Below are 18,424 nucleotides of genomic sequence, written 5' to 3'. Positions count from 1 at the left end.
CGGCGAAATAGGTCACCGGCGATCTATTTTGGTGGCAGCGCAACAGCTGGCCGGAACCGTATTTTCAAAAAAGATGTCCGGCCATCTTTTTTTTCGATAATACGGTGTGGGCTGGTGAAATGCCTTGGATTTCGTCGGGTTTGAGATCGCCACTTTTGTTTTTCCGCGATAATGGAAAAAACTGCCGGCGATCTCAAACTCGGCGAAATCCAAGGCATTTGGCCGTGGGAAAAGCCAGCATTTGTAGTGCAATGGTCACCCTCACATGCCAGGACACCAATCGGGCACCCTAGGGGGCACTTCAAACATCTTTTATAAACAACCAAATTAGCTTCCAGGTGCATAGCACCCTTCCCTTGTGTGCTGAGTCCCCCAAATCCCCCCCCAAAACCCACTGCCTACAAGTGTGCACCATTACCCTAGCCCTAAGGGCTGAAGGGGGGCACCTACATGTGGGTACAGTGGGTTTGGGGGAGGGGGGTTGGGAGGGCTCAACATTACCCTCCACTAGTGGAACAGGTAGGGGGGGGGGATGGGCCTGGCTCTGCCTTGCTGCAGTCCACTGCAACCAACAACAACTGTTCCAGGGACCTGCATACTGCTGTCAGGGTGCTGGGTATGACATTTGAGGCTGGCATACAGGCTGGCAAAAAAGGTTTGTATTTTAATAATTTTAGTGTGGGAGGGGGTTGGCGACCACTGGGGGAGTAAGGGGAGGTCATCCCCCATTCCCTCCGGTGGTCATCTGGTCAGTTGGGGCACCTTTTTGAGGCTTGGTCGTGAAAATAAAAGGACCAAGTAAACCCGGCGAAATACTGCTTATCGCCGGGTTTTTATTTTTCCATTATCCGCGAAAGCCGGCCATCTGGTAGCCACGCCCAAGCCTGCCCATGTCCCACCTTCGCTTCGCCGCCAACACGTCCCTTTGAACTTTTGCCGGTGAGGCAAAGGGGAAAGCGGCAAATCTATCACAAATGTAGCTTTCGATTAAACGCTTTTCGCCGCTTTAGCGAAATTGCCGGCCATATCCCGATTTGTGTCGGGAAATAGCTGGCAATTACTTTCGATTATAAGCTGGACACTCTCTCTCTCACTATAGATAGATAGATAGATAGATAGATAGATAGATAGATAGATAGATAGATAGATAGATAGATAGATAGATAGATAGATAGACATAAACACACACTTTCTTTTTCCAAACAGACCAGCAAAGGCTGCTCAGTCAAACATATCGAATCTTTAGTCATCTTTCCTTTTATGGGGACAATAAGCAGACACATTCTGTTACCTGATCATCCATTTACTACAGTAATTGTTGCCACAAGATAATATTAATCCAGTATCAGCAATAAAAAAAAAGCCAAATAGAAGCAAGTACACATGAGAAAGGATCAACAGAGAAGTATGAGTGACCTGAGCTGTGCACTACATTCAAGCAATGTTCTCAAAGATACCATGAAAGAACAATAAACACTGGTAATATTGTTGGGATGAATGGGTTTCAAGGCTTAAGTCTCTGAAAGTCTCAGCAGTCATAAAAAGAATGAGATTTTATCAACCTACCTTCATACAGCCAGTCTGTGATTCCATTGAAAATAATCCCTTCTTTCCCCGACGAGGTCAGTCGCAATGAACTACTCTTCACATCAGGCTGGTAATAAATGTTATTTTCAAAAATGTAGATCTAGATTGGGAAAAAAAACGATGAATAATGTAAAATCAATCAAACAATCAAATGCATACTCTTTATAGAACCGCGCTAAGCACATTTAATTTTCGGTCCCAATTTTTAGGTGCAACTTATAAAATGTACCCCATTATTTATACTTATGACATAGCATGAAGAAATTTAAAGGAGCTTGTGTTTTGGAGAACCTTCAAATTTATGTGTATTCCATAGTTTAGAAAAGCTTACATGCATACATTGGAGTATCCCCATTAGCAGTAGTTTTTGGGGTCCTTTTACTAAGGTGTGCTGAAAAATGGCCTGCGGTAGTGTAGACGCGTGTTTTGGGCGCATGCAGAATTATTTTTTAGTGTACCTACAAAAAAATGCCTTTTTAAACATTTTTGCCGAAAATGGACAAATGGCAAAATGAAAATTGCCGTGCGTCCATTTTAGGTATGAGACCTTACTGCAAGCCTAGCGGTAAGGTCTCACATGGTAACCGGGCGGTAATGGTCTACGCAGATCAAATTCCACTTGACGCGCATAGCTGCCATGCGTCAGAAAATAAAAAAATATTTTGCAGCCGCGCGTAGCAGACGTGAGCCAAAATTGAAATTACAAGGGCCATGCAGTAACCGGGCAGTAACTCCAGGTGCCTACACAGCTTAGTAAAAGGGTCCCTCTGTTTTGGGTCATGATAATCCTAATAATCTTAATAAAAAATTTTGGCAAACTTTTTGAAGGATAAATTGTCCTTACCTGTGGTGCTGCAAACCTCCTCAAATTGCAAAAAGTTTGACTTTTGGAGGATGGCTCCTTAATCAGTTCCATGCAGATTTCCAAAATCCACTAGTTGTGAGTAAAGGTTATGCCACTTACATGCATAAGTAGCAAAACTGGCAAATATACAAGCATGTAGCTCTACTTGATATATGCAAACCCCCCTGTAATGCCAGTAGTTTTTAAATACAATATGGCTGTTCCAATTGTGCATAGTACAAAATGCATGTGTTTCTTCTGTCAAAGTATACATATTTTAGAAAAGGCCTCACATGCATTATGCCTCTTCTAACATATTAGGTTTGTTTGTACTGTACACTGGCAAATAAACATCCATTTTTGTGGTCTAGGCAAATGGTTCTTAAGCCAGTTGGGTTTTCAGGACATCCCTAATAAATGTCCATGAGACAGATTTGCATATAATGGCGTGCAAATCTTTCTCTTGTGTTTTCATTAGGGCTATCCTGAAAACCCAACTGGCTGCTGGCTCCCCAGGACAGGTTTGAGAACCACTGGTCTAGACAACCTACACAAAATTATCCTCCAAATCCCAGAAAACTTTAAGTCAATAAAAATTATCTTTTGAAAGGAAGGATTTTCCATAAAACTCTCAAGGTTTGTCTGCATTTATTTTTGCTCCAAGTTACTAAGTGGTCCTTTTACAAAGGTGCGCTGAAAAATGGCTTGCAGTAGTGTAGGCGCAGGTTTTGGGTGCACACCAATCCATTTTTTTAGTGCACCTGTTAAAAAAAAGGCCTTTTTTTGCCTAAAATGGACGTGCAGCAAAATGGAAATTGCAGTGCGACCATTTTGGGTCTGAGACCTTACCTCCAGCCATTGATCTAGTGGTAAAAACTCACAAGGTAACCAAGCGGTAATGACCTACGTGCGCCAAATGCCACTTGGTGCGCGTCCATTACACGCGCCCAAATATAAAAAATATTTTTCGGATGCGCGTATCAGACGTGCACCAAAATTAATTTACCGCAAGAGCCACGCAGCAGTCGGGCAGTAACTCCATTTTGGCACACGTTGGGCACACGTAGTTGCTTAGTAAAAGGGCCCCTAAGTTGCGGTAAAGATGTGATATTTTACCACATCAACATGTACCTGAGGATTCACTATTGTGACTTGCTTGCATGCCTTAATGGTGTATCTTGACAAAGCAGACATGCTGTTCAAGCAAATCACAAAAATACACTCTGTTTGCCTTATTGACTTTGTTCCCCAGATTTCTTGTTACTGAAAAAGCATGAGCAAATTGAGTAAAAAAAATGACTGTAAATACTGTTTTTTGTTTTCAAAATATTCAGGGTTAGAGTTAATGTAATACTCCCTTGTGAGCGTTTCTGGGTCCAGGGTCCAACCTGGCTAGAATCCCTCATGGGCAGGTATCGGCCCCTTGAGCATTTGGTACCTGGTGCCTCCACCTGGGGAAGAAAAGTGTTAGCGGGTGGGGTTACCTTCTCCCCCCCCCTCGGAAACCCCAAAATGACCTCTGTGTACACGGCTGTTAACCAAAAGTTAAACAGTTCTATTGAACAGGTTTTACTGTTTCACTAGACCATTTATCTGACGTTCAAAAAGACAGATTGGAGCCCCCAAGTTTTAAATGTTTAACTAAACTAAATTGAAAGTTGAACATTAGTGTTTTTGATGAATAGTGATCAGAATTGGAAACCTCAGTTTCACTTTTAAAAAATGTAAGAGTACCCAAATGTGAGAGTAGGCGTTGAGCTAACTCTGTATTTTTACCCTGTATAGTTAAGTTACTCCTCATTCTCCCATCACAGCTCTCTCCACCAATTCTGCTACCTACAACTCAATGGAGAAAACCTGAAATAAGAACCAAAACAATGCAGCATCATTTCTGTAATATGTTATACATGAATAGCTTTGACATTGCCTGCTAGGCATCTGAAAATGATTTTAATATTCCCTTTTGCAGAAGATAGAAATATTATTGAATTTCTCTATGAAGAAGACTTCCAGAGGGGTAGCTGTGTAATTCTGTAGAAGCAAAAATAACAAAGACGTGGGTGGCATCTTTTAGAATAACCAGCCTCTATTACTTTCTCTGGAGGAGGAAAGCAATACTCATAATGCATTTGTATTATCTCACTAATTCATGTTTCTGTGATGAAACTTGCATGTTTTATTCTGTTAGTCTCTGATGAGCCCTTCCAGCCAATCTATTGCACAAGTGACTCCCAATATTTTCCTGCTGGATTTCCAGCCAGTCAGGCGTTCAGGGTAGATTTGCATACACTGCTACCACTGCATGCAAATATGAATTCATTGTAGCTGTTTCTTAGAACTTGACTGAAGTCCTCCAGGCCAAGTTTGGAAACCACTGTATTACAGTGATTAATTAATTAAATTTATATAATCTACATACATAGTAACGTGGAGGGGCATAATCGAACGGCGCCAGCCATCTACATGGGCGGTCATCTATATGGCTGGCGCCGCAAACCGCGGTCCCAAACCGTATTATCGAAAAAGATGGCCGCCCATCTTTCATTTCGATAATACGGTTGGGACTGCCCAAATGTCAGAGATGGCCAGGTTTGAGATGGCCGGCATCGGTTTTCGCCCATAATGGAAACTGAGGCCGGCGATCTCAAACCCGGCCAAATCCAAGGCATTTGGTCATGGGAGGGGCCAGCATTTGTAGTGCACTGGTCCCCCTCACATGCCAGGACACCAACCGGGCACCCTAGGGGGCACTGCAGTGGACTTCAAAAATTGCTCCCAGATGCATACCTCCCTTACTTTGGGTGCTGAGCCCCCCAATCCCCCCAAAACCCACTCCCTACAATTGTACACCATTATCATAGCCCTTAGGAGTGAAGGGGGGCACCTACATGTGGGTACAGTGGGTTTTGGGGGGTTTTGGAGGGCTTAACATTTACCACCACAAATGTAACACGTAAGGGGGGATGGGCCTGGGTCCACCTTCCTGAAGTGCACTGCACCCACTAAATACTGCTCCAGGGACCTGCATACTGCTGTCAGGGAGCTGGTTATGACATTTGAGGATGGCATAGAGGCTGGCAAAAATTTTTTTTTTTTGGGTGGGAGGGGGTTGGTGACCACTGGGGGAGTAAGGACAGGTGACCCCCGATTCCCGCCAGTGGTCATTTGGTCAGTTGGGTCACCTTTTCGAAGCTTGGTCCTGAAACAAAAGGGACCAAGTGAAGCCAGTAAAATACTCATCAAGGCCGGCTTTCTTTTTTCCATTATCGGGCGAAGCCGGCCATCTCAAAGCACGCTCCATCCCGCCCCGTCCTGCCTTCGCTACCCTACCGACACGCCCCCTTGAAGTTTGTCCGGCTCCGCGATGGAAAGCAGTTGGCGCCGTCCAAAATTGGCTTTCGATTATACCAATATGGCCGGCGATCTCCTTCGAAAATAAGCTGGATAGTAAGTGACAGCAGATAAAGACATGAACAGTACATCCAGTCTGTCCAACAGTCACACTCATTATCAATTCATGATTGAATCAACAATGAATGTGATATTATATGCTTGATCATGGTCATTCTTTGGTGTTTCTGGGACATAGACCATAGAAATTTGCCTGGTTCTGTCCTTATGTTCCAACTACAGGAGTTGCTGTCAAAGCCCACTTCAGCCTATCTGAATCCGTCTTGTCATTTGTGGGACCCAGCCTGTAAAAGTCTGCCCAGCACTGTCCTTGGTTCTGGCTAATGATTCAGTAAAAGGTACTCAAATGTAGGTAAAATCCACACTAATTGCTATTCTATAAAAGGTGCCCTTTACGGAATAGCGCTTAAAGGATTACTGCACCCAATTTTGGGTGTGAGGTCTTACACTAGCTGAAAACTGGTGCAAATTCTGGTATGCAAATTGGGCGTGTAACCCTAGTCTTCTATAACACTGCATCTAAATATTTGGAATGCCCCTGACCTGCTCATGTCTCTGCCATGGCCACACCCTGAACTGGGTTGCACGTGAGATATTTTGGGCGCCCAGCATTATAGGATAGCGTGTAAGTAGATGAACGTGGAAGTCCAAATTAGTGCCAAGTTAAAGCCAATCAACTCCAACTAATCTCAAAAATTGGTTGTTAGCACCCAATTGATTAATTTGTGCACACATCTGAGCTCTACGACCAAATTATGGCACCCAACTTTGGGCAACCTCTATAGAATCCATTTCTGGTGTTAGATGTATGCATTGTTCAAAGGTCTACTCTGTTCATACCTTATCATCTTTCAGATCTTTCTTTTTACAGACGTGCCAATCGTATAGCATGCACAAACTAACAACTACAATTAATGGCATGTAAATAGAAATAATGCAATGCAAAGGAACCCACTGGTGTGACATAGAGACATTTCTGTAAGCTACCTAGAGTAGTAGATAGTGCAGGGTATAAGTATTTTAAATAGATAAATAAAAATATTATCACTATACATCCTGAATCTTCCAACTGATACTATGTGGCTTGAATCTCACCACTATAAAACTAATAATATTTATTTATTTATTTTGATCATTTATACCCCGCCTTTTGCCGCAGTTTTGCAGCCTCAAAGCGGCTTACAATGAACCATTAAAATAAATGCAATGAGAACTGAGAGGGTAGAAGGAACAGAGAGATAAAGGAAGGGAATATAAATACAATCTTAAACCAAATAAATAGGTAGGCAGGGCGATAGAGGGCAAGCTGTTAGGGAAGGGAATATGTCCAAATGTCTTCAGTTTGGCTGGCTTCTTGCAGTGGAGTCACTGGGAGAGCCAGCAGGGTAGGCTTTTCGGAATAACATGGTCTTCAGTGATTTCCGGAATGTCAGATGATCTGGAATGGCTTTGATGGACCTTGGTAAAGAGTTCCAAAACTGAGTCCCAAGGAAAGAGGAGGAGGTAGCTTATTCAGTTTTGTACTTGACTCCAGTGCAGTTTGGATAGTGGAAGGGAACATGCAAGCGGGCAAGACGGGACGCATTCCGGAGCGGTAGGGAGATGAGAGCCATCATATAGCCAGGTACTTTGCCATAAAGGATTTGGTGTACTAGAGAGCAAAGTTTGAAGGTGATACGTTCTGTGACAGGGAGCCAATGTAACTTTTGTCGAAGGGGCGTGGCAGGCTCGAACTTGGAAGTAACTACAAACCAATCTTGCCGCTGTGTTTTGGGCAGTCTGCAGCGTCTTAAGCAGTTGCCGTTTGCATCCGGCATACACTCCGTTACAGTAGTCCAGGTGGCATAGTACGATGGATTGTATGAGGCTCCTGAAGACCTCTCGAGGGAAAAATGGTTTTATTCTTTTTAGTTCCACAGCGAGAAGAACATCTTCTTTGTGTGGCGTGAACGTGTTGCTCGAGAGACAGTGAGTGGTCAAGGGTGACTCCCAAACTTTTGAGGCTATCTAATATGGGGAGGCTTAAGGTGGAGGTAACTAGTGTGGGAGGCCTATACTTGCATACATGTGCATCAATGTAGGTATTATCCCCTCAACTATATAAAAGTCACCAAAAATTGTATGCACAAAATCTGGGCAAGTGCCCAATTGTACACACAATTTGATTGAATAATAAGCTAATTAGAGTCAATCATTGGCTTAACAAGTAATTATTGGCACTAATTAGTAACATAGTAACATAGTAGATGACGGCCGAAAAGACCTGCACGGTCCATCCAGTCTGCCCAACAAGATAAACTCATATTTGCTACTTTTTGTGTATACCCTACTTTGATTTGTACCTGTGCTCTTCAGGCACAGACCGTATAAGTCTGCCCAGCACTATCCTCGCCTCCCAACCACCAGCCCTGCCTCTCAACCACCGGCTCTGGCACAGGACCGTACAAGTCGTCCAGCACTATCCCCGCCTCCCAACCACCAGCCCCGCCTCCCACCAGCCGGCTAAGCTTCTGGGGATCCCTTCCTTCTGAGGAGGATTCCTTTATGTTTATCCCATGCATGTTTGAATTCTGTTACCGTTTTCCTCTCCACCACCTCCCGCGGGAGGGCATTCCAAGCATCCACCACTCTCTCCATGAAAAAATACTTCCTGACATTTTTCTTGAGTCTGCCCCCCTTCAATCTCATTTCATGTCCTCTCGTTCTACCATCTTCCATCTCCGGAAAAGGTTCATTTTGCGGATTAATACCTTTCAAATATTTGAACGTCTGTATCATATCACCCCTGTTTCTCCTTTCCTCCAGAGTATACATGTTTAGTTCAGCTAGTCTCTCCTCATACGTCTTGTAACGCAAATCCCATACCATTCTCGTAGCTTTTCTTTGCACCGCTTCAATTCTTTTTACATCCTTAACAAGATACGGCCTCCAAAACTGAACACAATACTCCAGGTGGGGCCTCACCAACGACTTATACAGGGGCATCAACACCCCCTTTCTTCTGCTGGTCACACCTCTCTCTATACAGCCTAACAACCTTCTATTTACGGCCACCGCCTTGTCACACTGTTTCATCGCCTTCAAATCCTCAGATACTATCACCCCAAGATCCCTCTCTCCGCCCTTACCTATCAGACTCTCTCCGCTTAACACATACATCTCCTGTGGATTTCCCGTAGATTTAATTGGCATTTGTGTGCATAAATTTAGGTGCAGGATCTGCATCTAAAATTTCCATGTGATCTGAAAAAGGGGCACTAAACTGGGAGGGGCATGGGCAGAACAAGGGTGTTACTAAAATTAATATGCACTGTTATAAAATAACATGGATACATGCCTAATTTAGGCACATACATTTGAACCATATTTCAGTTGGTGAAAATGACCACGCCTAAAGTTAGGCGCAATTCCTGGGCATACATGCTATTCTATAAACCATGCCTAACTTTAAGCACGGCTTATAGAATCACACTTTTTTCGGTGTCGATTTGTTTGACACCATAAATAAAATCTAGCCCTTTATGCTTCAAGATAATTCTTGGTATGACACAGATGCTTCCAAACAGATGACGAAACCAACACTTTCAAGCTGAACTCGTGCATACAGGAACAAGTTTAATTTGAATTCTATAACTTTTCCATTTCATGCCATACTTTAATTCCTTGGTGGCCTAGTTTCTAACCTTCTAATCTATTGTTATGATTGAATGATACCATGCTATATAAATGTAAGTAGTTTCTAGCTTTAATGCTATTTGTTATCTTTAGAAAAAACATTTGTTCTTATCCACAGCAATCTGTTCTGTGTTTGCTAGAGCAATATGCAGCATTAGCATACATAATAGACTTGCATGACTGATAGATGGCTGCAAGCGGCGTTAACCACATCACACTCTTCCTGCAAAAACTACACTGGCTACCAGTATCTTACAGGGCTAAATTTAAAACTCTATGTTTGATTTTCAAGGTCCTCAGACAAAATATACCAGAGAACTTAATGAATAAATCAGCCCTCTACACATCTTTGAGATCTCTAAGGTCCTCCCAAGGAGCATCATTATCTATACCCTTGTCAAAACAAATTGCCAATGTAATACTTGCCAGGGAACTTTCTTAGCAGTTGCCCCTACACTCTGGAACTTAGTCCCAAAGGGGCTACATCAAACTTGAGACTACCTCTACTTTAGGAAGCAGATGAAAGCCTAGCTTTTCTTTCATACATGTAGTGACTGACTATCCACCTCACTCCACTCCAAGACTAGCGTGCTGCACACCCTGTAATGTAGACAAGTTCCTCATATCTTGTGTAACTGTACATAGAACTTGTCTTGAGTTTAGCCACCAATCTATTTATCCCAGTTGACTCTGTATTACCCATTTTGTCCCCATCTATATATCTGCACTTGGCCCCTTGGATACATGGAGGGGCATAATCGAAGGGGATGCCCAAGTTTTGCTGAACACGGCCTCACAAAACGTCCCGGTGGAGGGGTGGGGAAATCCGTATTATCAAAATAAGATGGACGTCCATCTTTTATTTCGATAATACGGTCGGGAACGCCCAAATCATGAAATTTAGGTCATCCTTAGAGATGGTTGTCCATAGACTTGGTCGTTTCTGATTTTCGACGATAATGGAAACTAAGGACGCCCATCTCAGAAACGACCAAATGCAAGCTCTTTGGTCATGGGAGGAGCCATAATTCATAGTGCACTGGTCCCCCTGACATGCCAGGACACCAACCGGGCACCCTAGGGGGCACTGCAGTGGACTTCAGAAATTGCTCCCAGGTACATAGCTCCCTTACCTTGTGTGCTGAGTCCCCCAACACCACTATCATAGCCCTTACGGGTGAAGGGGGCACCTAGATGTGGGTACAGTGGGTTTGTGCTGGGTTTTAGAGGGCTCACATTTACCACCACAAGTGTAATAGGTAGGGGGGGATGGGCCTGGGTCGAAAGATGGGTGTCCTTCTCTTTTGAAAACAAGCCTGATAGTCAACTATATTTTAGGAAAAGCACTAGCATCATATCTATGTTATTTGAATGTTCTAATGCATGCTTATTTGGTGTTTCATTGGTATTATACTGATATCATATAATATATGTGGGCCCTGTTTACAAAGGTGCACTAGCATTTTTAGCACATACTAAAAATTAGCATGCACTGTGTAGACAACCATAGGAGTATTATAGGCATCAACATGGCTAGCGTGCTTAAAAACTCTAGTGCACCTTTGTAAATTGGTACCTATATTTTTTAAATGTTCTCCCCATGCTATTATTGTATCATTTATATTGTACTAACATTTATCATATTTCTGTTATATGATTGTTTATAGTATTGTTAAATATATATTTTTAAGTTAAAGCGTCATGTTAATCCTATTACTAGGTTTCAATTTTGACATTTCCAAGTTTATCCCGTTAAGGGTTCCTTTTACTAAGGTGTGCTGAAAAATGGCCTGCGGTAGTGTAGACGCGTGCTTTGGGTGCGCGCAGAATTATTGTTTAGTGCACCTACAAAAAAATGCCTTTTTTTGCCAAAAATGGACATGCGGAAAATGAAAATTGCCGCGTGTCCATTTTGGGTCTGAGACCTTGGCTACAATCCATTGACCTAGTGGTAAGGTCTCATGTGGTAACCAGGTGGTAATGGTCTGCACATGTCAAATGCCACTGGACGCGTGTAGCTGCCATGCGCCAGAAAAAAAAATATTTTTGAGACGCTCGTAGCGGACGCACACCAAAATTGAAATTACAGCAAGGGTAACTGGGCGGCAACTCCAATTTGGCGTGCACTGGGCGTGTGTATGCGCCTACGTGGCTTAGAAAAAGGGCCCTTTATTTTATTCATGCTTATATTGAGTCATTTTGATATTTTGACGCTGCTAACAAAATTGTAAGTTTTATGTTGAACTGTGCCTGCTGTACACTACCTTGGGTGAATTTCTTCATAAAGGTGGTTAATAAATCCCAGTAAATAAATAAACCACTAGGAGTGGCCTAGTGGTTAGGGTGGTGGACTTTGGTCCTGAGGAACTGAGTTCGATTCCCGGCACAGGCAGCTCCTTGTGACTCTGGGCAAGTCACTTAACCCTCCATTGCCTGCCATGAGTGGGAAAAAGTGTGGGGTACAAATGTAACAAAATAAATAAATAACCTAGTAGAAAAAAATGTAATTTCTATGTGGGGTTTCTGCCTTTAGATCTGAAAACATTTTTTTTTATTTAACCCCCCCCCCCCCCCCGATACAAAAAAATGTGTCCATTGCATAAACACTGAAAAAACAACCCCTGAAGCTCTATTACCCCTCCTCTTGCCTGCCTTGGAGAGATTGATGGGACTTGGGTTGTGGGAGGAACGGCACTGGAATGTGGAGTTGTTTAGGGGAAGAGGGCTTGGGCAGTTCATATGTGACTGGTGGTTGGGGGGGGGAAGGAATGTTCTGATTACTGTGAATATTGGTTTTTTTATGATGGTATGTTGTGCAATGTATTCAATTGGACTGGAAAAATGACTCAACAATAATAGCTACGCCATGAAAACAACAATAAACATCAAGGGGATAATTTTGTATCATAGGCACTAACAGTGATGTGCTATTAAGTGCATAGACATTTAGAATAATGGCATTGTCAGGCATATCTATACACATGAATCCACTCAAGCACTATTCTGTAAATCACCCTACGCTAACTGTGTGAAAAGTGGCAGACGCATGGAAGGAGCCAAGGTAGGACTGCCACTTATGCATGTAAATTATAAACTACTGAAAGTTGCATGTGTATCTCTGATATTTAGGGGACTTTTAACTAAGCCAATCCATTTGCTGCCACCGCTTCATTAAAATGGCTGCAGAGACTTCAAGTGGCAGACTCGCAAGGCTTCTGTGGAAGTCTCATGAGACCACCGCCTGATGTCTCGGCATCCATTCTAAAGAAGTGGTGGCAGTGAGTGGAGGAGTGGCCTTGTGGTTAGGGTGGTGGACTTTGGTCCTGGGGAACTGAGTTTGATTCCCACTTCAGGCACAGGCAGCTCCTTGTGACTCTGGGCAAGTCACTTAACCCTCCATTGCCCCATGTAAGCCGCATTGAGCCTGCCATGAGTGGGAAAGCACGGGGTACAAATGTAATAAAAATAAATCTTTCCTGCCCTGAAGGGACCACTAGACAACCATGGCATATAGAGGTATGTGAGTCCCTCAGAAACTCCACCAACCTCCCCCAGACCACCTGACATTCTTCAAAATGACCTGTGCCCACATTACCCTACCTTTTCACATGCTCATGATCTTACTGGGAGTGCCTGATGTATCATGTACACCTGTTATTTGTCAGTTTGACCCCTAGCAATGGTACGTTTGGAGGGGGCCAAAAAAAGATGGAGGGAGGGGAAGGGAGCTGGACAAATGGTTAGGAAAATAGGTTGGAGGGGGCTTTAAAATGGAGGGTGGGTGGGAGAATGTATGGAGGGAGGGGAGCTGGAAAAAAGATTGGGGAGATAGTGGGAGGTGGCTGTTAAAAAGGTGGATAGAGTGTGGGGTGCAGGGAAGGGGAATGTACATGGAATGGTAAGGGGCACATACATGGAGGGGGGATGGGAAAGGGGGGAAACAGAGCCATGGGATAGAAGGGGATGGGAGGAAAAGGAAAGTGGGATATGCTGCTCATGGATGTTTGTTTTTTTGGAAATGTACATCTTTTAAAATTTTATATGTAGCAGAGTGTGGAAGAAAATGCATTTATGTTACTTTTTACCAGTATTTTCACCGCTTATAGAATCTGGATTTCTTGGGGGGGGGGGGGGGTCAAGGTGTCTGCACAGCAGAGTGCAATGCAGTGCAGCGGAGCTGGGTGGGCCAGGGATGGAGGAGATTACTTGTGGTGCCAATGGGCGGCGACAGGCTAGATTCCAGCAGGGACGGGCGGGGATGGGCTATATTCCTGTGGGGATAGGCAGGGACAAGTTAGATTTTGGTCCCCATGCAACTCCATACTTTAGACTTTTTACAGATGGACTACGCATAGGCAGTCCCTTATTTCTAATAATAATTTGCTATTGTTTTCAATAGCTAAAATGGCAGCAAGATCCGCTTACTGTCAGCAAGCTCCACCTACTGGCTTCAACCCACATAATGGGCTAGATGCGGTCTGCTGTCTCAATCTAAACTCCTTGAGTAGCCTCTTTGGGGCAGAAAAGCAGCCCACTTTTTTCTGCATGCTGCGCTGCCTGCCCAATACTGCAGCCAGACTCATATTTGGAAAAACAAAATATGAAAGTGCAAAACCCCTAAGAGAGAAACTACACTGGCTCCCACTTAAAGAACGTATCACGTTCAAGATCTGCACGATGGTGCATAAAATCATTTACGTAGATGCCCCAGCCTACATGCTAGACCTCTTGGACCTACCTCCCAGAAATGCTAAAAGATCTGCCCGCACGTTTCTTAATCTGCACTTCCCCAGCTGTAAAGGATTAAAGTACAAGGTTTTCCTACATGAGCACACAGCTGTGGAATGCATTACCAACTAACTTGAAAATAATTAACAAAATAACTAACTTTCGCAAATCTCTTCAATAAGGCCTACCACGAGAATTCTTAGCTTAATTATAACACTCTTATTTGGAAGTCTTCTTTCTATAACTGTTGCTTAGTTCTTTTATGTTAGCCTTAATCTTTTTGTTACACCAACTGTATCTTTTACCCCTGGAATGGCGCTGCCATAACAGGTCTTTGTAAGCCACATTCAGCCTGCAAATAGGTGGGAAAATGTGGGATACAAGTGCAATAAATAAATATCACTGCTTTTTTTAAATGGCTGCTGAGACTTCCACTTAAAATCTCGGTGGCCATTTTGAAGAGGTGGCCCATATTGGACAGAGCAGCGGCAGTGGGCAGGAACGAGTGGGCTTCTTTGCTGCCCCCAAGAAGCCACTAGACCACCAGGGTGAGTTAAAGTAGGCTCAGGGGCAGGGCAGCCAGATCTTTATCCCCGTTACTGCGGGGACATAGTAATGGCGACCCCCGCTCACATTGCACTACCGTGTAACATCTTACCATTACAGTGGTAGTACCACATATATATATATTTTTTAATTCCGTGTCACGCTCCACAATGCAGTTAACCAGTAAATTGTTGTGTATTAATCACATGGCAGCCTTCCCAAAAATACTCAGAATACCCCCAGCAAGTACCACAAAGGTTTTGTGCCTAACATGCATTTCTTTTTGCAGTTAATGAGTGTATTAGATGGAAAATCTTAGCGCACTTTAGTAAGGCACACTCACACATGTCTTGGAACACTGGTCATGAATAAAAGATGACCTAGGAGGTGATGAATAGAGATCCTCCTAAGAAACTGCAGCATATCTCCAAGAAAGTATTTTCAGAAATATTACCTAGCCTTGTTTAGAGGGCGGGAGAGAAAGAACATCAGAAAAATGAATACATCAAGTACATTTTAAGAAGGCCTTTGAATTCTTTTCTAGTGAGACATATCTTGGGACAAATACAGAATATGCAGGACCAAGTGCCCTTTTTACTAAGGTGCGCTAGCATTTTTAGCACACGCTAATGCTAGAGACACCCATAGGAGTATATGGGTGTCTCCAGCATTAGAACACGCTAATGTTTAGCGCGCACTAAAAATGTTAGCGCGCCTATAGCATGGCTTAGTAAACAGGGCCTTAAATTTCAATAGGTGGGTGATTCAATATTGAGAAAATTACTTCACTGGATATTTAGTTAAAATAGAATGGAGGAAAGAGCAAATAAGACTGGGATAGGATTATATTTACAGAGCCGTTTCCAAGCCCATTATTTCCAAAAGTGGCTGAAAGATTCTGGGGATGCCATGAAGAAAGTCAGAAATCTATTATCCACAGACCTAATTATTTCAAGTGCTACTGAACAGCGAGACTTAAAAATTAATACACTGCTTTCCTAAGTTATGCAGTTTTATTTATGTCTCTAAAGTGTTTAAAAAATAAAATCATCCAGGAAGTTTGCATTGGGTTGATATATAGGATTTCTCATCAATTTATCAACAGTTTTGTGCCTCATGCTTCCCAAGCTTCCAGGCAGGATAATACACACAAAAAATAAATAAATTGAAAAAGGCAGCAGGTGGAACAAGCCACTGCATGCTATCTCACATGAAATTGTTACAGTGTTTAGTGAAAACCTCTACTCATCATTTTGGTTTCCAAAATCAGAATTCAATTGTGCCTTGCCTATTAGAGAGTAAAAATGTTCAGGAATGTGAATTTTGAGAATACATTTCTGAAACTTATTTTATACATGTGTTCATGCCGGACACTTCAATGAGTAATAAAATAAACATGCATTATTCTTGTCATTAAAAATTTTAGTATATATTTCTGCATAATTCATTGAGTTTTCAAAAGTACTTTTATGCTGTAGCATAAGTACTTTTCAAAAGTACTTGCGCTGTTAGCGGCAGGTTCCAACTGCACAACTGTTTTCCACTGTCACCCCAGTGAATAGTTAATTTTAGGCCATTTAAGTTACTAAGGAGGGACTTCATCAAGCGGAATTATGGCATTAATGCGCATTAAAGGCTCCTTTGACTAAGCCGTGGTAGTGATTCCTGGGGCAGCAAACATGACAAAGCCCATTCAATTTTTTTGGGCTTCATTGCATTTGCCAAGCAGGAATCACTACCATGGCTAAGTAAAAGGAGCCCTAAAGGAATTACCCCTGGATTCTATATAGCGTGTTTAGTGTTCTGCGCTAAAATCCAAGAATATTCTGTAACTATGCGTGCATTAATTGGCCTAACAAACCAATCAGCATTAACAGCACTTAACAAGCAATAATGAGCACTAATTGACAATAATTAGAATTTACACGCATAACTTGCTAAACGTATTCTGTAACGCATTGTGCCTAAATTCTAATGCACACAGGCAAAATGGGCGTGGTTATGGACGGTGAAATGGGTATTTCATGGGCATTCCAAAATGTACACGCATTGTTATAGAATATGGCCCAATGCACCTAAATCTACGTACCATGTTTTCATTGGTGTAAATGGAGGCGCATAGTTTTAGGCGCTAGGATATCAATTAAGCATATTCTATATACTGCGCCTAAATATATGTGTCACTTATAGAATATGCTTAGACGGAAATGTTTTCTGTTTAGATTTTCTAGGCACCATATATAGAATTTCCCCCTTCAGTGCATGCTAAATGCTAAAAGCCTATTTTATATCTATGGGCTTTTAGCAATTAGTGCAAACTAATTCCTTTAACACATGTTAAGGTGTGTTAAAGCCATGACACTGCGTGATGAATCCCCCCTTACATATTCAAAAGTTGTGAGCTTGATATTCAAGGTGGACTATGCCTGGATTAACCGGCCACCTCTGGATTGCAAGACCAGTACTCTAACCACTAGGCCACTCCACCACTCCTCCACTGCACTCCACTCCCTTGAAATTTGGCCATCCCTGTGGGGGGGGAGGGCAGTATGCAGGTCCCTGGTGGGGAGGTATGTGTGTGTCAGCGGAGGCATAACAAAGTCATGGACGTCTTTCTTTCAATCATTTTGGACATCTTCAACTGCCCCCCCCCCCCCCCCCCCCACAGGGATGGCCAAATTTCAAGGGTGTAGAGTAGAATGGAAGAGTGGCCTAGTAGCTAGAGCACTGGTCTTGCAATCCAGAGGTGGCAGGTTCAAATCCCACTGTTACTAGTTGTGATCCAAAATCCCAATAAATAAAGAGATATAGCAAAGACATGGATGTCCTTCTCACAGAAACATCCATATTTTGGACATCCTCAGGAAGGAAATCATGTGCAAATGAGCAAACAGCGAGCAGCTAATTTGCATGCAATTTCCTTCATGCATACCTGTTCATTTCCGGATCGGTAAGGGAAGGGCTTTTTTCATTCAGTTAGTGGGACCAGTGCACTATGAATGTTGGCTCCTCCCATGACCAAATGGCTTGGATTTGGTCGTTTCTGAGATGGGCATCCTCGCTTTCCATTATCGTCGAAAACCGGGGACGACCATTTCTAAGGTCAACCTAAATGTTGAGATATGGGCGTCCCCGACCGTATTATCAAAACGAAAGATGGACGCCCATCTTGTTTTGATAATACGGGATGCCCCGCCCTTTCGCCGGGACATCCTTAGAGATGGGCGCCCTTAAAGACGGGTGCCCAGTTCAAGTATACCCCTCCACGTCACCTAGCAAACAGCATTATTCTATCAGCCTGGGTCAGAAATCTAACAAATTAGTAGTGGCCAGAGCCCCCCCCCAAGCTAAAACTCCCTATGGTCCCCACCCCCAAATCAAGGATCCCCACATAATGCTCCCTCAATCAGAACCCTCTCCAAACCCCTCTCCCACCCAGAGATTCCCCCTCCCTCACTGGAAGCCACTTCCCCAAGTCTTGACTTCCCCCCCCCCCCAAGGGTCCCGCTGAGCCTACCTTAGTAGGTTACTAACTCTACAAGAAAATTAGGACAATAATCAGTAATAATTTTATACACCCAATAAATTATATTAAACTCTATACAAGCCTTGACTGGCAGCCAAAATGGATCG

At 43.1% G+C, this 18,424-nt stretch overlaps 1 protein-coding gene across 1 annotated transcript in view; it reads right to left on the bottom strand.

Annotated features, from left to right (window-relative positions):
* DPP10 (dipeptidyl peptidase like 10) overlaps nt 1-18,424 on the bottom strand; it is a 744,229-nt gene that overhangs the window by 175,794 nt on the left and 550,011 nt on the right. The window contains 1 exon segment of the mRNA XM_030210103.1: nt 1,567-1,687. Within this exon segment, the coding sequence (XP_030065963.1) occupies nt 1,567-1,687 (121 nt within the window).

Source organism: Microcaecilia unicolor, chromosome 7 (genome assembly GCF_901765095.1).
Source record: "Microcaecilia unicolor chromosome 7, aMicUni1.1, whole genome shotgun sequence".
Classification (NCBI taxonomy): Eukaryota; Metazoa; Chordata; class Amphibia; order Gymnophiona; family Siphonopidae; genus Microcaecilia; species Microcaecilia unicolor.
Note: the sequence above shows the minus strand (reverse complement) of the source record. Positions and strands in the feature narration are given on the sequence as shown.